Source organism: Physella acuta, unplaced genomic scaffold, assembly GCF_028476545.2.
Source record: "Physella acuta isolate Inbredline_101_S28 unplaced genomic scaffold, ASM2847654v3 ptg000118l, whole genome shotgun sequence".
Lineage (NCBI taxonomy): Eukaryota > Metazoa > Mollusca > Gastropoda > Physidae > Physella > Physella acuta.
Genome location: NW_026731638.1, coordinates 69,517 through 94,208, shown reverse-complemented (window position 1 = coordinate 94,208; position 24,692 = coordinate 69,517). Strand labels below are relative to the sequence as shown.

The 24,692-nt window shown below is 36.8% G+C and overlaps 2 protein-coding genes across 2 annotated transcripts; one reads left to right on the top strand and one right to left on the bottom strand.

Annotated features, from left to right (window-relative positions):
- Positions 1–4,557: 4,557 nt before the first annotated feature.
- Positions 4,558–8,379, top strand: LOC131934841 (uncharacterized). The gene has a single exon (XM_059290977.1). It carries the CDS (start codon positions 4,637–4,639, stop codon positions 7,250–7,252), a length of 2,616 nt encoding a protein of 871 aa, XP_059146960.1. The 5' UTR covers positions 4,558–4,636; the 3' UTR covers positions 7,253–8,379.
- A 587-nt stretch (positions 8,380–8,966) lies between these two features.
- LOC131934836 (uncharacterized) lies at positions 8,967–17,755 on the bottom strand. The gene is made up of 8 exons (XM_059290968.1): positions 17,704–17,755; positions 16,687–16,967; positions 15,557–16,180; positions 15,140–15,388; positions 14,500–14,733; positions 10,956–14,264; positions 10,718–10,831; positions 8,967–10,332 (listed from the first exon to the last, which is right to left on the bottom strand). Exons 2-8 carry the CDS (start codon positions 16,856–16,858, stop codon positions 10,139–10,141), a joined length of 4,896 nt encoding a protein of 1,631 aa, XP_059146951.1. The 5' UTR covers positions 16,859–16,967; positions 17,704–17,755; the 3' UTR covers positions 8,967–10,138.
- Between the last annotated feature and the right edge of the window lie 6,937 nt (positions 17,756–24,692).

The window sequence follows — 24,692 nt, the reverse complement described above, 5'->3', positions numbered from 1 at the left end:
GTGTTTGATGGTTCTATCTAAATAGTTGACAAATAGGTAAAAGATGGTAAAAAGGTAAAACGCTGAGTCATCGACGCGCCTAACATAATTGAAAAACTGAACTAATATATTAAAATAAAAATGATGGCAAATTAGATCTATTAGAAATGTAAGGTCTTTTATTTGTATAAATGTAATTAACTTGTTAGTCTACTTATAAATATAGTTTAATTAAAAAAGATGTGTTTCTGTCTATTCATTAGTATTTTACATTTCAGAAGAAGTTCAACATTGGACTGGTTGGTTTTAAAAAGATATAGAACTAGTTCATATCACTAAACTTTCAATGTACTGCTTCAAAATTTATTTAAGTTATTTAAAAAAATATTACTTAATTTGTCTAAATAAAAGATGAACACATTTATTGTAATAGTTTTAATTCCTCTTTACATAGTGTTCCCTCATTAGGCCATATATAACTGTTCATCATATCGTAGAGATGTGCTGGTTTTAGAAGTGTAGGTTCTATCTGGAAAAGTAAACAGTACATTATTTGCTTTCACATCAAAATAAATAAAACGGTTTTTCTAGACACTAAAATTAAATATTGAACATTTATTGCTATTACCGCACCAAACCTCCCCCCCCCTCTACTCCACTACCTTCAATATCAAAACAGCGTTTGCCACTATCGCCGGCGGCAAAACATCGTTCGCCACTATCGCCGGCGGCAAATCGCCACTATCGCCGGCGGCAAAACATCGTTCGCCACTATCGCCGGCGGCAAAACATCGTTCGCCGCTATCGCCGGCGGCAAAACATCGTTCGCCACTATCGCCGGCGGCAAAACATCATTCGCCACTATCGCCGGCGGCAAAACATCGTTCGCCACTATCGCCGGCGGCAAAACATCGTTCGCCACTATCGCCGGCGGCAAAACATCGTTCGCCACTATCGCCGGCGGCAAAACATCATTCGCCACTATCGCCGGCGGCAAAACATCGTTCGCAACTATCGCCGGCGAAAAAACATCGTTCGCACTATCGCCGGCGTCAAAACATCGCTCGCCACATTTTTTTCTATTACCTCCCTTGCCACTTTCGCTTTCATATTGTAAACAAACGAATTTTTTTTATAGAGGTAGCAAATCTGTGCAGCATATAACTTTTGTGCGCTATGTCCAAACAACTTGATTTTTTGAAACAATAGAGAAAAGTGGTGTAGAATTCATGTAAAGCAATAAAATTCCTGTTTATTATAAAAATAAACAGTAGGGAGTAAATTAAACTTACCTTATTTTCACTGAAACACTCCATCTTGAATAATCCATGCACAAAATTAAAAAAACAATGAAAACGCAAAATGTCCATTTTTTATGAAAAATCAGTAATCGCACGAAAATTGATCGGGCGATAACACCGAGCGATAAAAATTACGAAACTATAGCTCTCGGGTAGCCGCAAATTCTCGGCGTCTGGGTAACGGGGACGAAAAACTCGCCGCGCGGCGTAAAACGAGATGTAATCCTAGTACCTAATATTATAATATATATAAAAACTATATAGTATAGTATAGCCTAGGGCTAGATCTAGATCTACTAGATTCTAGTACTAGACTAGGTCTAGAATCTAGATCTAGATTTTTCTAGATTAATAATATTAATTCTTTAGATTTTGATTCTAGATCTAGATCTACACTCTACAGTTTACTATTTATTTACTATTTACTTGTACTACATTACATACATACAAATTTAATGAAATTGCTAGATCTAAATTAATAAAATTATTAACTAATTAATTAATAATTAAGTTTAGTTTAGGCTACAGAGAGTATTAATAGTATTAATATTTATTATAAACTGAATTTTATAATAGGCCTACATATAATATATATATATAGGGTAGGGCCTATATATATATAAATCTAGCTAGGCCTATATATATATATATAGGCCTATATATATATATATATATATATATATATATATATATATATATTTATATATATATATATAATATACTATATACACAATAAACATCTTGATAACGAAAACTAGTATTTAAATGATGTTTTATTATTAACACTTTTGTTAAGATATTGCGACACCGTGGCAAGAAATCTAAAAATAGATATAGGAAATTCCACGCATTTCATTTCGGTTTTGCTTTGCCTATCCTAGTAGTTAGTAACTCTCATAGTAAGATGATCTGCACCTCGCAAAGCTCTAAAAATATTTAGATCGATCCGTCCAGTAGGGGGGGGGGGGGGGCGGCCGCTCCCCCTCTGGCCATTTTCAGCAAAGTGGCGCCTTTTTGGAAACTTTTTAAACTCAAAGTTTTAAACAATAATATTTGTTAAAAAAATATTTTTGGTCGGCACATCTATGTAAATCACAAGATTTCTTTTCATGCAGCAATAAAGCATTATTGTACTAGTCTAGTAGTGTCTACGTTTACAACACGTATTAACTGCTGCATCAGTTTGCCATTCTAAAAATAACCATTTCGATGCATTGCAATGTTTAAAAAACCTCTACGGGTAGTACCACTTGGCAAGAGGGATGTTAAGTTAAAGGCAACTGTATAATGTATTTGCTTACGTATAATTGAATTAGAAAATGTTATACATAAAACTTCACACATAATTACTTTATATATATACAGTTTGAATCGTGTGATTAATTTTTAAAAAATTACAAAACAGAAACAAATACAGCTGATGTGGCACCTCTATTTAAATTTACTTATGAGCAAACCTCGTAGTGGAGGGGAAATTTTGACAAGGTCAACAACGTCATCACGATGAAGTAGTAGTATTCTTACAATTTGGGCGATAGTGATTACGATTACAAATTATATGAAACAGTTACAACCCACTCCCACATGGACCCCTCTGTAAAAAAAAATATTGTCATAATATTACTGCTACTTATTTAAATCTATTTCTGTAATATATATTTGTGTAATATATATATATATATATTTGTGTAATATATGTATGTTTAGAACAGTCATCTAAAAACTGACGCTATGTTCACTTTGAGTTGGTTATTCCCCCCCCCCCTACACACACCTCACCACCTTAATTGTGTAGAGCGACATTAATGTCACACCTAGGTATACACTGGGTTGGATAATTGACCTAAAGTGACCGGACAGTGGTGAATGAAGTTGAACCCACCGTCCCCCCCCCAACCCACCCCGAACTGATCTGTTAAGTACATGTAGAAAAATGCGTAATGATGTACCAAAGTACCATGCCGCCAGAAAAATAGCTTTTTAAATGTAAAACTCTGTGAATATTGTTTTTGCAATTACCGGTAAAAGGTGTGTGATCAATACAGTGATCTAAACCATACCTATCACTATGTTAAAAAATGATCTTTAAAGAACACAAAGAAGCAGTAGTTAATTAAAAATATATGATCTGCACTAAAAGACTGGTATTTAGTTAAATGTAGGCTGTTACTCCTAATGTTTTCTATTATATCGAAAAGCGTGGTTTTATACCAACTCTGATTTTAAAAACTTTCATTATGCTGTTATACTTTAGGATTTATGATGACGATATATTAAATTCTGATTATAGACAAAAAACATTTTGTAAACACGAATAGTGTTAAACAATTTCATTATATTCTAAAGTAATTATTTATTGGTTTTGACATTTATAATTAAATTTGAAGATACATACATATGTATATTAAGAGAGTGATTATTTCCCCTATTTCACTTGTCTTGAATAATTTCCCAGGAATTATTATCTAAGAAATTTTTTTTACAAGAATTACAAAACAGATTGTGTTAAGTTCATTGTGTTTGGTTGTAGTGTGTGTATTATTTTTTTTTTAGATTGATACAATTTTTGTTTTGTCGGCCTACATTGTTTTTTCTTATTTCTTCAGAGTGCAACTTTCAATTTATTTTACATCATTGCAAAGTAATGTCATACAGCTAGTAATGATATATATATATATATATATATATATATATATATATATATATATATATAATACACGAATATAGAAAGTGTTAAAAATTCAGCGCTTTTTATTTTGCTCTTTTCGCTCCCCCTACAACGAAAACCCGAATACGCCTCTGGATCTGTCCCTAGATAAACTTAATGCGGTTGCTTGTAGAAAAAGTGTTTTAAACGTTATAAGTAATAAGGGGTCGTTCATAAATCACATCACTCTCGTAGGGGGTAGGGCCGGTTAGGGTATCCGTAATTTTGCGACGATGTGTGATGAGAGGGAAGGGCACCATAAGAATACAAATCTATCACCATATAGGAACACAAGTCTATCATCACACGACTCACACTTTTGCATTAACGAAATATATTTTTAAAAATAATTTCGCGTTTTATAAATTGTTAAATAAATTGATTAAAATATTATATGATACATTTTTCAAATATTTTTATATAATTGAATTGATTCTAAAAAGTAATTTTAAGTTTTGAAAATTACTTTTTTATATTGACGAAAGCGGAGTCACACATTCTTAAAAACATTTTACTTCAAACTTTTGAAGTAAATACTTTTTGAATATACGTTTGAACTACAGCATGGCCTAGCTTTGTTACTTGTGCACAAAAAAAGGAGAAAATGAATAATATTATTTAACTGTATGATCCCCAGAAAACACTCAACATGAACTTAGGACGTCAAGAAAGCCAGGAAAGGTCGTTAAAAAGTTTTGAACAACACATGAAAAATTGTCCGTGCTCTTTTAACTTGGGAACTGTTGATATCAGCGATATAGTTCATACATGTCAACAATCTGGCATACATTTGCCTATACTAAGAAATAATACGTATGAATTCTTGGCAGATGATCTGGAAGACAAATACGATTATAAAGAGTTCGAAGATCCAATATGGAAAAAAAACCTTCTAACCAAAGTATATTTTGAACTTGGTAAAATTGGTAAAGCTATTCGAATCAATAAAGAAATTCTAGAATTAGAAACTTACAACATTACAGCTCTAGCCAATTCCGCATTTTTGTTTTTCTTAAATGAACAAGTAGATGATTCTTTTCATGTGATTAATCAACTGCAAACGTTCGAAAATTTAGACAGATACAAACGAATGAAACTTGATGGAATAATCGAGCAAGCGTATGCGTACCAGAAGTTAGGAGGTGGAAAAAATCTTCTTAGTTGTATACAGCTATTAACAGTTGTTTCCTCTCAGATTCATTTCGATGAAAAACATCAGTTTCTTGGCGCTGTTGTTTACAGAAGAATATGTATGACAAAAGTATCTTGGCAATTTGAAGAATACCCGCAAACTGAACATTACGCAACAGAAGCGGCTAAACGTCTTCACTCTCTTGGAACAACCGCATCAGATCCTACCATTAGAGCAGTTGCCATAGTAGAGTTGGCGTACCTGAGATATCAAGACCGGTTCAAAGGCACAAGGCAAGTGAGCACACAAGTCTGGCGCGATCTGCTGGGGGATATGTCATGGAGACAGCTCTGCTTCAAAGCCCTTGAAATAACAAGTTCAAGTGATATGGTTTTAAAAATGATTGGTTCAATCTTAAAATCTCATCCAAAATATAGAGAAAAAGCAATAGAGTGTTTAAAAGAAGCGATCAAAATACATCCATCAAGCCGGGCGTACCATCATTTAGGCATTGCTTACATACACAAAGCGATACAATACGAATCAGAAAATAAAACAACACGATTCCATCATAAACATTTTCCACCAGAAACACTTAATCATGCGGAAAAACGTTTAAGAATGATATTAAAATTAGCAAAAGAAAACATATTTCCACTGAGCTCCGATAATGAATATGCAATTCTTGCCGAAGAGAATTTACGGACAGCTGTTGAAGTGAGTCACAAGCTGAACACAAAGGCGCAGTATGATCTCGCATTTCTGCTGGTAAAAATACAAAATTATGCTAAAGCAAGACAAACTTGTAAAGAGCTGATCACATTTTTTGATAATGATGACCCGGAGATGGTACAGCAGTTTAGTCTTGTTACTGTGTACGATCTGTATGGAAATATTTGTGCTCTGGATGCTGAAAGGGCAACAACCGATTTAGCAAGAAAAATGCTTTTAGACCAGAGCGAAGAGCTTTTAATGGACGCAGTGCGTATGGCTACACGCATTGCAGTAACTCTTCCAGAATTCAAAAATTGTGCAACTAACTTGTGGAAATCATTTAATAGGCTGACTGACAGGTATACATGCAGTTTTGAAGCCAGTAATGAAAGCAAAAATAAACTTATACAATTATGTGATATGGTTAAAGATTATCGCTACTTGCCGAAATTAGACGAAATGATGACTTTCCTGGAAACGAATGATTGTCATAAAGAATCCATTGAGATTTATGTAAAAAATATGCTGGAAAATAATAAATATGACGATGCAACTCTCTTATTAGATTTTGCGAAAATTCCCCCTAGTGTAAAATGTGAGTTAACATGGCAATCAAGTGAGGTGATAAAAAGTGTTATGATCCATCAAGCTAAAAGGAGCCTCAAGATATCTCCAAACATTGTGGACCCCATTTGGCTCAACATAATGAAAGAAGAGTTTGCTTCTACTTCCTTAAATGTTGAAAATCTAAAGGATTCAAACAGTTTGAATATTATAATTATAGAAGACATCGGAGATGATTATGTGCCTGTTCGAGGTAGTTGGTCTGACAAAGTTTCTCGTGTCTTAAAGGAGATAATTCAATTTAATTTTGGCATTTCAGTTCTTCGTTGCCACGAAATAGGTCAGCCTGGTCAGCAAGTCTTGGAAGTGTTGCAAAAAGCAATGTCTACATCCACAGTTGTGATGTTTGTTATTGACAATGAACTAAATCTTTCATCGACCAGTAGAGACAGTCAAATACAGGATGACGCGCCCAGCGTGTCTCCTTGTTGCACAACTTCAACACAAGATGTGTACTCAGAGTGGTTTAAATTTGTAATTGAGGCCGCTGTTAACTCAAACACACGCGACAGTAAACCTGCTTACATTCTTACAGTAACAAACACAAACCAAACACCAGAGCTACCATCTTTGCTGGTAGATAAACCTAAACTTGCTGTATCAAAATTAGAGGTGGATTGTTTGTCTCGAGCTTCGAATATTAAAATGGACGAGAAAATAGAAATCATCATGAGAATTTTTTGCAAGATTGTTAGAACAAACTATGTTTCGCCCAAGGTTTCAGTTCCATCCGGGGCTGTTAGTATTGAGGCAGCTAGTGTTTCCCATAGGCTTTTGCATGGGGCTGAGGCTTAATGACACTGATGTGGTAATCACCCATTACACGGGTTTTAGGCTTAATTACAAGTATGTGCGAGCCGAGATTAGTAGGGGGATTAACCGAGGAGGCTGATGTTTATATCTAGTCACAGGCTAGGCTCAACGTGTGAGAGTTCTTTACTAATTGGAACTTGACAGATCTAGCACAGCCATACATAAATATGTTTGTATTTCGGCCGCACTTCTAGCCTTACAGATGTTCGAGTCTATAGTAAATTCTTCTCTTTGTGACATAGCAATAATTTAATGTCATTAGAAATTTTATCGTTAGCTTACACTTAAGACGATTGACATCTACTTTTTGAAAAAAAGATTTTTCAGTGTTCTTAAAATATAGGTTAAGCATATTTGTATATGACGCCTTGAAATGTGGGTTATTATAAAATATTATAATATAGGCCATATTCATATAATATGCTATATGATCTACATCTAATATATAGGTCTAGGCTATCTTCCAAATTGACTGTGAAGCTTTAGAATCATGACATTGATTTAAAACTAACTACCTTTTGTTATTTTGTATGTACAAATATTTGCCTTAAATTACGTAGGCACTATTGTGTAATTTATAAAATTCTATTTATAAAAAAGTAAGTTTCATTAAATCAAATAGCACCTAGCCTATATACATAAACATTTGTCTACATCTGCACAATTTTGAATCTTGAAATAAAAAGAAAATATGAGGAAATAGAAATGTAAAACAAATTTTATTTAATCTAGAGTAAAATGTACCAGAGTTAGCAGATTTTGATGTTGCTCTTCCTTAAAAAAATAATTAATTGTCTTACTCATCACAAATCAATATAAGCAACAGTTATAGATATCATTTAAAAATTTGCATTAGTAGCTATCTTTAATACATGCTGGCATTTAAATAAAAAAAATAAAAAATTTGTTTTAAAAACTTTTTTGTAAGTAAGTAGAGTGCAAGTGAATATTTAAATACCATGTTTGTGGAGCAGACACAGCTAAACGGAAACAAGCTAACGATGCTTGTTTAAATTTTGACAAAATTTTAAATAATTGCTCCAAACTTTATTAATTCAATTGTGTAGTTTGTTTTATTTGTTTTGGAAAATGTCCATTAAACTTTGGCCATAAGTAGAACACACATGTTCTTTTCTTTGCTAAAAAAAACAGAAATCTGCAAGTTGGCCTACAAAGTATCCGACTCTGATGCTTATATGTCTAGTGCAGGGGTCTCCAAACTTTTCAGTCCGAGGGCCGCATTAACTTTCAAATTTTAGTTCGGGGGCCAGTTTCTTTCAGGCATGTCTTTGATTTTTCTGAGCCAAGTTCCTCAGCCATCACCAACAAACGGTTTTTTCGTGGACAAAAAGATCTCCGCGGGCCGGATGAGAGGACCTCGCGTGCCGCATCCGACCCGCGGGCCGTAGTTTGAAGATCCCTGGTCTAGTGCATGAGTATGAGAGAAACTGGGCACAGAGCAGAGGCGTAGCGATGGGGGGGGGGGGCAGGGGGGTACATATGATCCCGGGCGCCGACCTTGGGGGGCGCCAAAATGGGTTGAAAAAACAAATTTAAATGTAATTTTAGCTGCATTTTTGCATTATAAATAGTTTGAGGGGGGGTTGCAAATCGAAAGATTTAGGGGGGAGGGGGTGCAAATCGAAAGTTTGGGGGAGGGTGCAAATTGAAAATTTGCTCCCAAGGGGGGCGCCAAATTGAAAGTTTGTCCCCGGGCGCCGGGAAGGGTCGCTACGCCTTTGGCACAGAGTTGGTAGTAAGAACAAAAAAATCTGAACTTACATAGCTAGACTTTATTACTAAAGCTGTGTCAGCGTCTGAGAAAGCAAACACCAGCAAAATAAATTTAAAAATTTGATTGGAAGCCATGATTTGAAAATAAAAACCCACTATTAGATCACCTTTCTTACCTTCTAAAACTCTTATTTAAATGGCAATTAATTTTTTATTAATCTGAAAAAAATACCTTTTTAAGTTTAGTATAATAAAAATATCAATAAGCATGATTAAATAACTATTCTGAAAAAAATTCAAATCAGCTGATATTTGAAACTTCCAAAACAGCATGGCGAAATGATGATAGACAACTTTATTCACATTAACTTGTAACCTGGGAAATCAAACTTCTAAACAAGCTGGTTTTTGTGTTTTAACTATTAGGCCTATAATGACTTTTTTAAAAATGATTTGTTTTGGCGCATATTAACTTTCCAGATATTATACATCAATAAAATGTATATTTTAATAGAATGCCAAATAAAAGACAATATCTAAAAGACGCTTAATAACAATCATACCAAAGTTAGGTCACAAAAACAATGGGTTAATTTTGTACAGAACACAGCTAACACAAAAGAGATTACATTTTTAATTAAATAGACTCACAATTTTATACACCAACCAATAAAATTTGCATAGATATCTTAAAGAGTTACAGCAACATATTAAATCTATTTTAAAAAGTAATCACATTTCTTGTCACTTTGATTTGAATTACAGTAAACCAGAATCAATATATATAAAATCTACATTATTTATTTCTTTAAAGTTTAATGACACACAATTCTTAATTCTGCATAAGGAAATCTCATCCAACATTGCAATTAAGAATGAACAATAATAAGAATATTCATTATATTTTTAACTACAATTATAAATGTAATACAAATGCAACATGAATTTCTTATTTATTACCAAAAATAAAATCAAAACTTATTCAAAGTTTGGAATGAACTAAGCATTTTTAAAAATTGTATAACTGTTTTACAAAGTATTTTTATTGAGGATAAGTGTATTTAAAAATTGTTTTTTTTATTTTTTTTTAATAGTATCTATAAACATTTGAAAAATGCATAATGTTTAACAATTTTATTTAGGTGGAACTCGTTTATATGTGATTAAATATTCAGGATAGCAGCACCTTTCAGAGTATACAACAAACTCTCTGTATAGTGAAACTGTTGAGCCTCCCCCATCCAGTGTGATAGAATCATAAAACACATGATCTTTACTGCATTTTTCATCTTGACATTCCATACAAGGTGGTCTAGCAAATCTTTCAGCTGCAGTATAAAAAATGCTAATGAAGTTCAAATATAAAGATTTAGGGATAAAAATAAATAAATCTAAGTGTGCATTTTTTGATTAAATAGATTTGACCATAGTATGTAAATAAAGCTTTTGACCTTACGGTCTATAGAACAGGTAAAGTCGAGTTCACTTGCTTCAGTGATCTTGGCTAGTGAAAGTATAGTGTGGACAGAACTATGCCAAACATCATTTACTTTGTGAGTCAGGTACCCATCACAGCTGAGTCGACTTGAGCCATCCTATCAAGCCCCGTGTCCAACCTGAAGACTATCGGGTAAGCAGCCAAACAAGCTTGACCATTTATTTTGCTCATTTTTTTGTTATAGTGCTCTAAGAAAAAAATTAAAGTTCAATGACCTCCTCTAACCACTCTGGGATGATCTCTATGGACCACATATGTGTTTCCCAACACTGCTCTCAACAGGAAAAGGTAAAGCTTAGTCCCTGGAGCACTACGTGGCTGATTAGCAGCTGTAAATAAATAGGATAAACTGTATTGAGGTAATGGAGTTATCATTACACCTAATAAAGTAATGCATTTTAAAGCAATGAAAATTTTACCACAGAGAATAAAAACATACTCAGTTAAACTTACCTTTTGGCTTTGGATCTGCATATTGATCAGATTTGGTAGACTTTTCAGCCAAATACACACCTTTCCCCAACATTCCATGTGTACAAAGTTTAGGGTCGAGGCCTTGTTTGGTTAATGTTGCCACAAATTCTGGTTTAGTTCCATGAAATAAATAATGTTCATTGATCTCTGAATACAATTCTTCCTTCATAAAACTTTCCAAAAACTCAGTTGTCTTTAGCTGCTTGCTAGGTAAAGTAATACCAAAATCATCACAAACTTTTTCATTTTCAACCATCTTTTGAAAGAGCTTTTTGCGTTCATTAGCATAGGGATCAAACAGATGTATATTCTCAACTCTCTGTACATCTAAGACTTCAATAGTTGTGTTTGGTACCAGACCTTTAGCATCTGCTCCAGTTCCAACTAAATTTGGTTCCCAAGTTTTCTGAACTAAATCTATTACAGCCTTCTTTGTTTTAGCATCCACTGGTATCAGGAATGTTTTACTTTGTCCACTAGCTGGTCTTTCTTCATTTCTGTCAACAACATTCTTCCAATATCTTTTGTCTGAGTACACCTTCCAATAGGTTGGGCAGGTTTCATTTATTTTAGAAGCATATTTGATAAATTCAATTGAACCCCTTGGAGGTGTATTACTTGCTTTAATTGATTTCCTTGGAAAGTTTTTTACAACCTCATGAATTTCATTCATTGCAAACTTTTCTAGAACTTCAACATTTTGCTTGAAGCCTTTCAGGCAACATTTTATTTCATTTTCATCTGATGAAAAACTAACATGCACTGAAGAATTTTCAGCCTTTTCTTCTATTCTCTTTTGTAATGTACTTGGCCAGACAGGTAGTGTATTATCCTTCACTTCAGCTGTATGTAAACACTGGTTGTTAAAATACTCAGACAGTTTTGCAAAAATGACACTCTTGTTTGTTTCTTTTTCAGCTGTTATGGATAACTCAAATTTAACTCCACTGACTAACTGCACAGAGTGTACATGTTCATAATCATTGTTATCCCCTTTTTTAATGGATACTGATTCAGCTGATTTTACATAATGTTCATTCATTTTAATAAGCACTTGAGCATCATCTTTACAACTAACTACAATATTAATTCTAGGGGCTCCTGGATTAGATGAGAAAAACTTGTATGCAGATTTCAACATTGTCTTACCAAGTTTTTCTAAAGGAAATTTAAATGCCTGGCCACAGCCAATGGGTGGGAAGGAAATAGACTTGGCACCTATTTCCATTGCCTTTTTCATAATTGTATTCACCCATTCTTTAAGTTCATGTTTTGAGTGGCTTTTATCCCATCTAGTGACGACAATGCTACAAACAGCTTTACATGTTAAACCAGCTGTAAATGGTCCCATTGTTGTTATGACTGTAGACTTTGGATTTTGTTGTTTAGCAGTTTCTAGTTTGTCCTTCAATGCAGGACAAGCCTTCAGAAAGGCTTTCCCTATACCTGTTCTTGATAGCTTGATATGGTTGTCTAACACACAAACTAGAATATCTGAGCTGTCTTCCACAATGTTTCCTATCTTAATGTTTAGTTGGCCAATATTTTTTATAGCTTTAGTGCTGGTACTGTTTGCCTTAGCTGTGGCATTATCCACATTTCTTGTAAAAGTATTTGCAACAGGAAGATTTATTCTAATAAGGCACTTTTCTTTTATTTCAATTTGGTCTATTTTTTCTTTGACCATTTCTTCATTCAAACCTTTAAAGAGAAGCCAAAGATCCATATCACTATTTAAATAAACCTTTCTGAGATCCCATGTCTGTGTGACAATATTTTCAACAATATCCCTGAAAGCACCATATACAATACGGACTGAATTATTATCTCCTTTAAATGTATAGGTTTTATAATCTTTTGTTTCGCACTCCACTTTACTTACAATTGAGGTTACCTTTGGCTGCAGGTGTTTTTGTGTAAATTGTGCCACTAAGTCATTCATTGTGTAAACTTTTTCATGTATCAAATGTGAACCAATCAATTCATTTATGTCTCGTTTAGAAGAAATGACATCATCTTCTACGCCCTCCGCATAGATTTCTTTCAAATCCTCTTTCCATGACAAACAAATAAGTAACTCATTTTCTAAATTATATTTGAGCATAAAAAGTTTTTCCAATGACAGCTCTGTACTTGACACTGCAGTGTCTTTGTAATTCAACTTTCTTTGCAACTGACCTTTCACCTCATTCAACATTTTGTCATCTTTTGAGGCCAGATAAATATTACTTTGATCCATTGTAAAAGTAACTCTACTTTTCTTAGCTATACTGTCAATGAAATTTTTTATAAATGCTTTCCCCTTTTCCTTTGAAAGAATGGAGACCATTGCAGTGGATAGTTTTAACTCAGCTTTTTCTAATTGATTGAGTTCTGTAAGCAGTTTACACAGAAGCGTGTTGACCTCACTTTCTTGACCTTTAAGTGTTGCTAATTTCTTTATCTTGTTAAAGTTAACACTGACACTTCCTTGTTTACCAAAATAATGAGCCAACATTTCATACTCATGCTCTTGCATTTCCTGTCTTACTTTAAAAATTTTTGATTCCTCCAATTGTTTAATTTTTTCTGATAGCTGTTCAATTATATTTTTTTGTTCAGTTATTTGTTGTTTCAACAATGCAATTTGTTTATCCTTGTCTTCTACTTCTACTATTTCAGTATCATCAGAACTATCAGATGTTTGTCTTTCTTTAGTAACTTTCAAAGGCTTAACAATTTGTTTTTTGTCTGTTTCACTTTCATCGCTAGAATCACTGTCTGAAAAATCTACATCATCACTTTCTGTGCCATCTTCTTCCAACTGCTGGTTTTGATCACTGTCATCATCACTATCATCACTAAAATCTACTTTATTTTTAAATATTTTCTCATTTAAACTTGATTGATTCTTTGATCTATTTAATTTTTCTGATATCATAAAACTTGTTTTAAAACCTATTCCCTCTTCATCATCTGAGTCTGACTCTACATTCAGGTTCTGCAATGCTGGTTTAATTGAATCATCTGAAGAAGTATCACTTTCATTCGTGTATTCATTGGAGGAATCGCTATCAACTTTCACTGAAGCTCCTCTTTTGGAGCTGTAGTTACTAGCCAGTTGTTTCCTGTCTCCTTTCTTATATAAAGCAGCCTCTTGCTGTGTTTGAGAATTTTTAGTTGAATCTTTAATGGTCACTTCAAAATGTTCTTGGTAAAATTCTTTGCTCAGACAAGGAAAGTAATGTGTAACTTTAAGTATTTTATTTTCCAGTGTGTGTTCTGATTTATTTGTAATGCTGTAAGTAGCTGTAAAATGCAAACAGTGAAAATGTATATTGTGTTAAAATTAATAATATAGGGCCTATTAAACTATAAAGCCTACTTTAATTATCTAAAATATTGGCTATTGAATTTTAATGTGAAACCAAGCAAAACTGAATGTCCAACTATTGTAAGAATACATTGTGTAAATAAATACTAATTGACATATTTACATTTATATTTGTTGCACACTATTTTTAATATTAAATATAATTGTTACCTTCAACACTCCTTAGAGTTATTATGGAAGAATTCATATTTTTTCTTTCCCAACTTTCAACCATTCCAGAGCATCCTCCACTTCGACTGTTGTTAATATACCTTTTCAGTGTTTCATCTGAAATCTTCTCAATTCCTTCAACTAAGATCATCCTGGTTTTCTGTACTGGAGCACAGATGAGGTACTGATCCATGAAGTCACCAGCACATTTCCATGTCATTGCTGGTATGTTTTCTGATAAAAACAAAAAGAGTAAAATAAAAATTTGTCAAAATACTAAATCCACTTTTTAAAATTATAAGCTACTCAGTCTTGATATTACAGACAATTCATATCTGGACAGATTTCCCCCCCCCCCCCCCCCCCCCCCATGTAGACTAATTTGTTAGTGGGGAATGTTGGTATTCTAAAATTAACCAGCAAAGCAAAACTGTTTCCATTAAAAATAGAATACAAGCACTCTCAAGGCTATAAGAAAAATAAGCTCATTTTATGTTACTGTACTCTTTACTATAATTTAAACTTTTGAATTTAATTCATTACAAAGTATAAGCAAATTTCATGTTTGTAATAATAACATCTTTAATGTTTTTCTTAATATACAACTCACTCTGAAAAAAAAAGGAATTATTCAAATTACCTTTTAGACACTTCTCTGCAGAGAATTCTATAATTATTGATCTCTCTTCATTATACTGGTATGTTTTTATTACTTCAAAACCAGATACTTTTTTCAGGTGTTGCTTCAGTTTGTTTATCTCTGTTATAGGACGACTGGCATGTATCGCAATAAGGTTGCCATACACATCTAAATCTGAAGCACTGGCCATTGCAGTAGATACAAAAATATTGGCGGAATCATATTTCTTTTCACAAAACTTTTTTGCATCTGAAATTTATTTTTTGGGGACAAACTTTTAAATGTAATAAAAACAAATTAGTTTATGAATGAATATTAAACCTTTAGATTGTTTATAAAGTATTATTAAATGAAATTAAAAATGTGTTAATATTTCATTAAAAAAATTGTTTAGAATTAGTAAAAACAATTAGTTACCTTGTATATTATTAAAGGTGATGTATAAAAATCTTCTCATCCCATCCAGAATCATTAGATTTTTACAGTAGGGCCCAAAATAACCTCTTTTACTTTCTAACAATGATATATAGAATTCTTTAGGCTTAGTTACATCAGTTAGGGAAATTCTGACTGTAGTTTCTGCCATCTTTGACAGGTTGGTGGTTTCAGAAAATAATTGTTCCGCGAGTTCATTATCTTCATTGCCTAGCCTTGTTTTTGTTTTATCATTTTCTGAAATTTTATTGTGTTGTGGTTTGTTAAAACAGTCACTGGGCTTTTTTATATTTTTCTCAGCTTGTTTTCCAATGTTTGGAGTAATCTGAACTGGCTTTGACGTTGTTTTTGAGTAAGACATGTGTTGCTGACTTGTTTGATGTTCAGAAAATGTGTCATAAAATTCCTCACTAGTATCAGAATCTGTTGCAGGTAAAATAATTTTATTGGATGCAATAGATTTTTCTTGTTTTTTAAAAGCCTTCATATTAGTGTTACTTGCACCAGAATCAACAGTTGCTCCTCTGTTTTCATAATAAGGCTCCACTCTTACAGAAGACTTTCCAATATTAACAGAGTTTCCACGTTTAATAATTATTTTTACAGCTGAAAAAAAAGGATTACAATCCCTCAATTGACCCTCATTTCTATGATCATTAAAACAATTATTGGCACACAAAAAATATTTTAGAATATTTATATTTTAAACTTAGAAACAAAATTTAACAAACATATTACCAGCATTTCTTATAAATAAAATGTTTTTGTTTTTAAATGTTATTTAGTTGTTTCTTTTCAACCATTCTTGTTAAAATAAATACATAAATGAAACTTAATGTTTAAGGCCTGCAGAACAAAAACAGACATTTATTTTAGGCAGAAAAACAGCATACAAACAAGAATGGGAAAATAATGTGACAATGAGGGTCCAGCATGGGATGCAAAGATTTTTGTGATAAGAATAACAAGCTAATGCATGTCTATTTTATTAGATTTAGAATTTTCATAATAAATGTAATAAAAAAATTGATGCTTTTTAAACTCAATTTATTGTTGCTTTTAATCTTTATCAAAAATTTATTGTTCACAAAGAAAACCAATAGCAAATTTACCTTCACTTTCTTCAAACACAACAATAGCAGAACGTGTAGCTTCATCTAATGTGATGTTTTCAACAGGGCCACCACCCTGGCTCCACTGGTTTTTAAATAAAAACTTGAGCTGGTCTGTGGTAACATCAGGGGGAAGTTCTGTCACTCTCAGGCTTCTGGTTTCTTCTTCCATCTTCAACAAGAACTTTATTTTTAAATTGTAGTAGGCCTAGATCTGTTGTTTAAGGGTGGGGATGACATCCAGGGTTACTTCACAAGGTGTCAAGTCACCAGAGACGCCACTGAATTTAAAAAAAATTATGGATATCAAATTTTTGTAGGAAAAATATCGTATTTCGTCTTCATTTAATAATTATGCTTTACAATTTATAAAACAAAAGATAAGCTATTACTAAATATTAGAATTACCCAACCTTTCAAAATGGCAAAATTGTTTTCTTGAAAAAGGGTTTTATTGGCTGATATATAATATCAATAACTCTAACCCCAGTCTGTCTATCAGATATTAACTTTTTATAACATTGTTGCCCATGCATTATTTCTTTACAATCATCCCACTCTATTAACTATTTATAACTCTATAATTTATAGATCATCTTGTATAGTATAGACCTATCTATATGATAGCCTTGATTAATAACATACTACAAACAAATTAAAATTGATTAGCCTAACATTTAAAATTTAAACCTGAAACACAAATAGTTAAAAGTTAGAAAAGACTTTCTCTGAGCATATACAATCTAGGTAATTATTAATATGAATTATAATTATAAGATAAAGATATGCCTACCTAAAATTGATAGCCTATATCATAATTATATAGTATAGTAGATCTATATGCCTACCTTGATGTTGATCATTACAAAAGTTTTAACTTGAGGAAAAAGAAGTCAGCCTATTATTATTTAGTCTATTAAGTATTACTCTATATCAAGAGCGAAAGTAAACCTAAACTAATGAAATTTAATCAATAAAACCTGCAGCTTTTCAGCATAAAGTTTAGTGGTTGCTTACCATGAGATGAGTAAAGGCTAATTTTTTAAAAATGATCTCGCATTAAGTTAATAAGTATTAATTCTACCATATTTGCAACGGAAAAATTAGATAATTACGGAAATTCCCGATTAGCTGGGCGCAGTATACCGGAAATCTGCAGTGAAAATAAAAGTTGTTTGTTGGCATGAAGTGTGAGGGTGGGGGTGTAACCATAACCAGACAAATTACGAGGGGCATCACCATATGAACATGCCACGCCCACAACCCACTTCAGTAAAGGGATATTGAATTTACTTGCCGTTTAACTGCCACTTAGGAGCAACCTAAACGCACCCCCCCCACCACCCTCCCGAACTGGGGGTGGTGAGGGGGGGGAGCACCCCATCCCAGCACACCCCCACCACCCTCCCGAACTGGGGGTGGTGAGGGGGGGGGGGGGAGCACACCATCCCAGCACACCCCCACCACCCTCCCGAACTGGGGGTGGTGAGGGGGGGGGGAGCACCCCATCCCAGCACACCCCCACCACCCTCCCGAACTGGGGGTGGTGAGGGGGGGGGAGCACCCCATCCCAGCACACCCCCACCACCCTCCCGAACTGGGGGTGGTGAGGGGGGGGGGGGGAGCACCCCATCCCAGCACACCCCCACCACCCTCCCGAACTGGGGGTGGTGAGGGGGGGGGGGGGGAGCACCCCATCCCAGCACACCCCCACCACCCTCCCGAACTGGGGGTGGTGAGGGGGGGGGGGGGGAAGCACCCCATCCCAGCACACCCCCACCACCCTCCCGAACTGGGGGTGGTGAGGGGGGGGGGGGGAAGCACCCCATCCCAGCACACCCCCACCACCCTCCCGAACTGGGGGTGGTGAGGGGGGGGAGCACCCCATCCCAGCACACCCCCACCACCCTCCCGAACTGGGGGTGGTGAGGGGGGGGGGAACCCCATCCCAGCACACCCCCACCACCCTCCCGAACTGGGGGTGGTGAGGGGGGGGAGCACCCCATCCCAGCACACCCCCACCACCCTCCCGAACTGGGGGTGGTGAGGGGGGGGGGGCACCCCATCCCAGCACACCCCCACCACCCTCCCGAACTGGGGGTGGTGAGGGGGGGGGGAGCACCCCATCCCAGCACACCCCCACCACCCTCCCGAACTGGGGGTGGGGGAAGGGGGGAGCACCCCATCCCACCCCAACCCTCACCCTCCCACTCGGAGTGGGGGAAGGGGGAGCACCCCATCCCTCCCACTCAGAGGGGAGGGGAGCACCACATCCCAACCCCCACCCTCCCACTTAGAGGGGGGAGCATCTCACCTTCTCCCTCCCCTACACACACACTCTCCCAGCTATCAAAACTTAAAACTAGAATTAACACCAAACACGCAAGTAGAAAAGCTGACTTACAATGTCCAGCTTTTCCATGTAGTTTCATCTGATTTATTTGTATTTCTGGTTCCAAATTTAAGCTTTTTTTTTTAAGCAATTTTGTTTTTGTATTTATAAAAAATTATATGCGTGTTTTAAATTTTATTACAACTAAAGATTCACATCTGCAAAATGCTTGTTATTTGAAACCAGAAAATAGTCAAGTTCAAAGTTATTGGCCACAATTGACTACAGATGACACGTGGTAGGTGAGATGACATTAGTTGATAAACTAGAGATGACATTAGGTGATGAACTAGAGATGACATTAGGTGATGAACTAGAGATGACATTAGGTGATGAACTAGAGATGACATTAGGTGATGAACTAGAGATGACATTAGGTGATGAACTAGAGATGACATTAGGTGATGAACTAGAGATGACATTAGGTGATGAACTAGAGATGACATTAGGTGATGAACTAGAGATGACATTAGGTGATGAACTAGAGATGACATTAGGTGATGAACTAGAGATGACATTAGGTGATGAACTAGAGATGACATTAGGTGATGAACTAGAGATGACATTAGGTGATGAACTAGAGATGACATTAGGTGATGAACTAGAGATGACATTAGGTGATGAACTAGAGATGACATTAGGTGATGAACTAGAGATGACATTAGGTGATGAACTAGAGATGACATTAGGTGATGAACTAGAGATGACATTAGGTGATGAACTAGAGATGACATTAGGTGATGAACTAGAGATGACATTAGGTGATGAACTAGAGATGACATTAGGTGATGAACTAGAGATGACATTAGGTGATGAACTAGAGATGACATTAGGTGATGAACTAGAGATGACATTAGGTGATGAACTAGAGATGACATTAGGTGATGAACTAGAGATGACATTAGGTGATGAACTAGAGATGACATTAGGTGATGAACTAGAGATGACATTAGGTGATGAACTAGAGATGACATTAGGTGATGAACTAGAGATGACATTAGGTGATGAACTAGAGATGACATTAGGTGATGAACTAGAGATGACATTAGGTGATGAACTAGAGATGACATTAGGTGATGAACTAGAGATGACATTAGGTGATGAACTAGAGATGACATTAGGTGATGAACTAGAGATGACATTAGGTGATGAACTAGAGATGACATTAGGTGATGAACTAGAGATGACATTAGGTGATGAACTAGAGATGACATTAGGTGATGAACTAGAGATGACATTAGGTGATGAACTAGAGATGACATTAGGTGATGAACTAGAGATGACATTAGGTGATGAACTAGAGATGACATTAGGTGATGAACTAGAGATGACATTAGGTGATGAACTAGAGATGACATTAGGTGATGAACTAGAGATGACATTAGGTGATGAACTAGAGATGACATTAGGTGATGAACTAGAGATGACATTAGGTGATGAACTAGAGATGACATTAGGTGATGAACTAGAGATGACATAGTGGCGATGACAGAGAGATGACACGTGGGAGACGACAGACTAGAGATGACACGTGGGAGACGACAGACTAGAGATGACATGTGGGAGACGACAGACTAGAGATGACATGTGGGAGACGACAGACTAGAGATGACATGTGGTGACAGACTAGAGATGACATGTGGTGACAGACTAGAGATGACATGTGGTGACAGACTAGAGATGACATGTGACAGACTAGAGATGACATGTGGTGACAGACTAGAGATGACATGTGGTGACAGACTAGAAATGACATGTGGTGACAGACTAGAGATGACATTAGGTGACAGACTAGAGATGAATTTAGGTGACAGACTAGAGATGACATTAGGTGATAAACTAGAGATGACATTAGGTGATGAACTAGAGATGACATTAGGTGATGAACTAGAGATGACATAGTGGCGCTGACAGAGAGATGACACGTGGGAGACTACAGACTAGAGATGACATGTGGGAGACTACAGACTAGAGATGACATGTGGGAGACGACAGACTAGAGATGACATGTGGGAGACAACAGACTAAGAGATGACATGTGGGAGACGACAGACTAAGAGATGACATGTGGTGACAGACTAGAGATGACAGTGACAGACTAGAGAAGACATGTTGGAGACTACAGATTAGAGATGACACGTGAGAGACGACAAACTAGAGATGACATGTGGGGGACGACAGACTAGAGATGACATTATGTGACAGACTAGAGATGACATTATGTGACAGACTAGAGATGACATGTGAGAGACGACAGACTAGAGATGACACGTGGGAGACGACAGACTAGAGATGACATGTGAGAGACGACAGACTAGAGATGACATGTGAGAGACGACAGACTAGAGATGACATGTGAGAGACGACAGACTAGAGATGACATTAGGTGACAGACTAGAGATGACATGTGAGAGACGACAGTCTAGAGATGACACGTGAGAGACGACAAACTAGAGATGACATGTGAGAGACGACAGACTAGAGATGACATTATGTGACAGACTAGAGATGACATGTGAGAGACGACAGACTAGAGATGACATGTGGGAGATGACAGACTAGAGATGACATGTGGGAGACGACAGACTAAAGATGACATGTGGTGACAGACTAGAGATGACATTAGATGACAGACTAGAGATGACATTAGGTGATAAACTAGAGATGACATTAGGTGACAGACTAAAGATGACATTAGGTGATGAACTAGAGATGACATTAGGTGATGAACTAGAGATGACATAGGGGCGATGACAGAGAGATGACATGTGGGAGACGACAGACTAAGAGATGACATGTGGTGACAGACTAGAGATGACATTAGGTGACAGACTAGAGATGACATTAGGTGATGAACTAGAGATGACATAGGGGCGATGACAGAAAGATGACACGTGGGAGACGACAGTCTAGAGATGACATGTTGGAGACGATAGACTAAGAGATGACATGTGGTGACAGACTAGAGATGACATTAGGTGACAGACTAGAGATGACAGTAGGTGATGAACTAGAGATGACATAGGGGCGATGACAGAGAGATGACACGTGGGAGACGACAGTCTAGAGATGACACGTGGGAGACGACAGTCTAGAGATGACACGTGGGAGACGACAGTCTAGAGATGACACGTGGGAGACGACAGTCTAGAGATGACACGTGGGAGACGACAGTCTAGAGATGACACGTGGAAGACGACAGACTAGAGATGACATGTGAGAGACGACAGACTAGAGATGACATTAGGTGACAGACTAGAGATGACATGTGAGAGACGACAGACTAGAGATTACATGTGAGAGACGACAGACTAGAGATGACATGTGAGAGACGACAGACTAGAGATGACATTAGGTGACAGACTAGAGATGACATTAGGTGACAGACTAGAGATGACATGTGAGAGACGACAGACTAGAGATGACATGTGAGAGACGACAGACTAGAGATGACATGTGAGAGACGACAGACTAGAGATGACATTAGGTGACAGACTAGAGATGACATGTGAGAGACGACAGACTAGAGATGACATGTGAGAGACGACAGACTAGAGATGACATGTGAGAGACGACAGACTAGAGATGACATGTGAGAGACGACAGACTAGAGATGACATTAGGTGACAGACTAGAGATGACATGTGAGAGACGACAGACTAGAGATGACATGTGAGAGACGACAGACTAGAGATGACATGTGAGAGACGACAGACTAGAGATGACATTAGGTGACAGACTAGAGATGACATGTGAGAGACGACAGACTAGAGATGACATGTGAGAGACGACAGACTAGAGATGACATGTGAGAGACGACAGACTAGAGATGACATTAGGTGACAGACTAGAGATGACATGTGAGAGACGACAGACTAGAGATGACATTAGGTGACAGACTAGAGATGACATTAAGTGACAGACTAGAGAAGACATGTGGGAGACGACAGACTAGAGATGACATGTGGGAGACGACAGACTAGAGATGACATGTGAGAGACGACAGACTAGAGATGACATTATGTGACAGACTAGAGATGACATGTGAGAGACGACAGACTAGAGATTACGTGGGAGATGACAGACTAGAGATGACATGTGGGAGACGACAGACTAAAGATGACATGTGGTGACAGACTAGAGATGACATTAGATGACAGACTAGAGATGACATTAGGTGATAAACTAGAGATGACATTAGGTGACAGACTAAAGATGACATTAGGTGACAGACTAGAGATGACATTAGGTGATGAACTAGAGATGACATTAGGTGATGAACTAGAGATGACATAGGGGCGATGACAGAGAGATGACATGTGGGAGACGACAGACTAAGAGATGACATGTGGTGACAGACTAGAGATGACATTAGGTGACAGACTAGAGATGACATTAGGTGACAGACTAGAGATGACATTAGGTAATGAACTAGAGATGACATAGGGGCGATGACAGAAAGATGACACGTGGGAGACGACAGTCTAGAGATGACATGTTGGAGACGATAGACTAAGAGATGACATGTGGTGACAGACTAGAGATGACATTAGGTGACAGACTAGAGATGACAGTAGGTGATGAACTAGAGATGACATAGGGGCGATGACAGAGAGATGACACGTGGGAGACGACAGTCTAGAGATGACACGTGGGAGACGACAGTTTAGAGATGACACGTGGGAGACGACAGTCTAGAGATGACACGTGGGAGACGACAGTCTAGAGATGACACGTGGGAGACGACAGTCTAGAGATGACACGTGGGAGACGACAGACTAGAGATGACATGTGAGAGACGACAGACTAGAGATGACATTAGGTGACAGACTAGAGATGACATGTGAGAGACGACAGACTAGAGATGACATGTGAGAGACGACAGACTAGAGATGACATGTGAGAGACGACAGACTAGAGATGACATTAGGTGACAGACTAGAGATGACATGTGAGAGACGACAGACTAGAGATGACATGTGAGAGACGACAGACTAGAGATGACATGTGAGAGACGACAGACTAGAGATGACATGTGAGAGACGACAGACTAGAGATGACATTAGGTGACAGTCTAGAGATGACATGTGAGAGACGACAGACTAGAGATGACATGTGAGAGACGACAGACTAGAGATGACATGTGAGAGATGACAGACTAGAGATGACATTAGGTGACAGACTAGAGATGACATGTGAGAGACGACAGACTAGAGATGACATGTGAGAGACGACAGACTAGAGATGACATGTGAGAGACGACAGACTAGAGATGACATGTGAGAGACGACAGACTAGAGATGACATGTGAGAGACGACAGACTAGAGATGACATGTGAGAGACGACAGACTAGAGATGACATTAGATGACAGACTAGAGATGACATGTGAGAGACGACAGACTAGAGATGACATTAGGTGACAGACTAGAGATGACATTAAGTGACAGACTAGAGAAGACATGTGGGAGACGACAGACTAGAGATGACATGTGGGAGACGACAGACTAGAGATGACACGTGGGAGACGACAGACTAGAGATGACATGTGGGAGACGACAGACTTGAGATGACATGTGGGAGACGACAGACTAGAGATGACATGTGGGAGACGA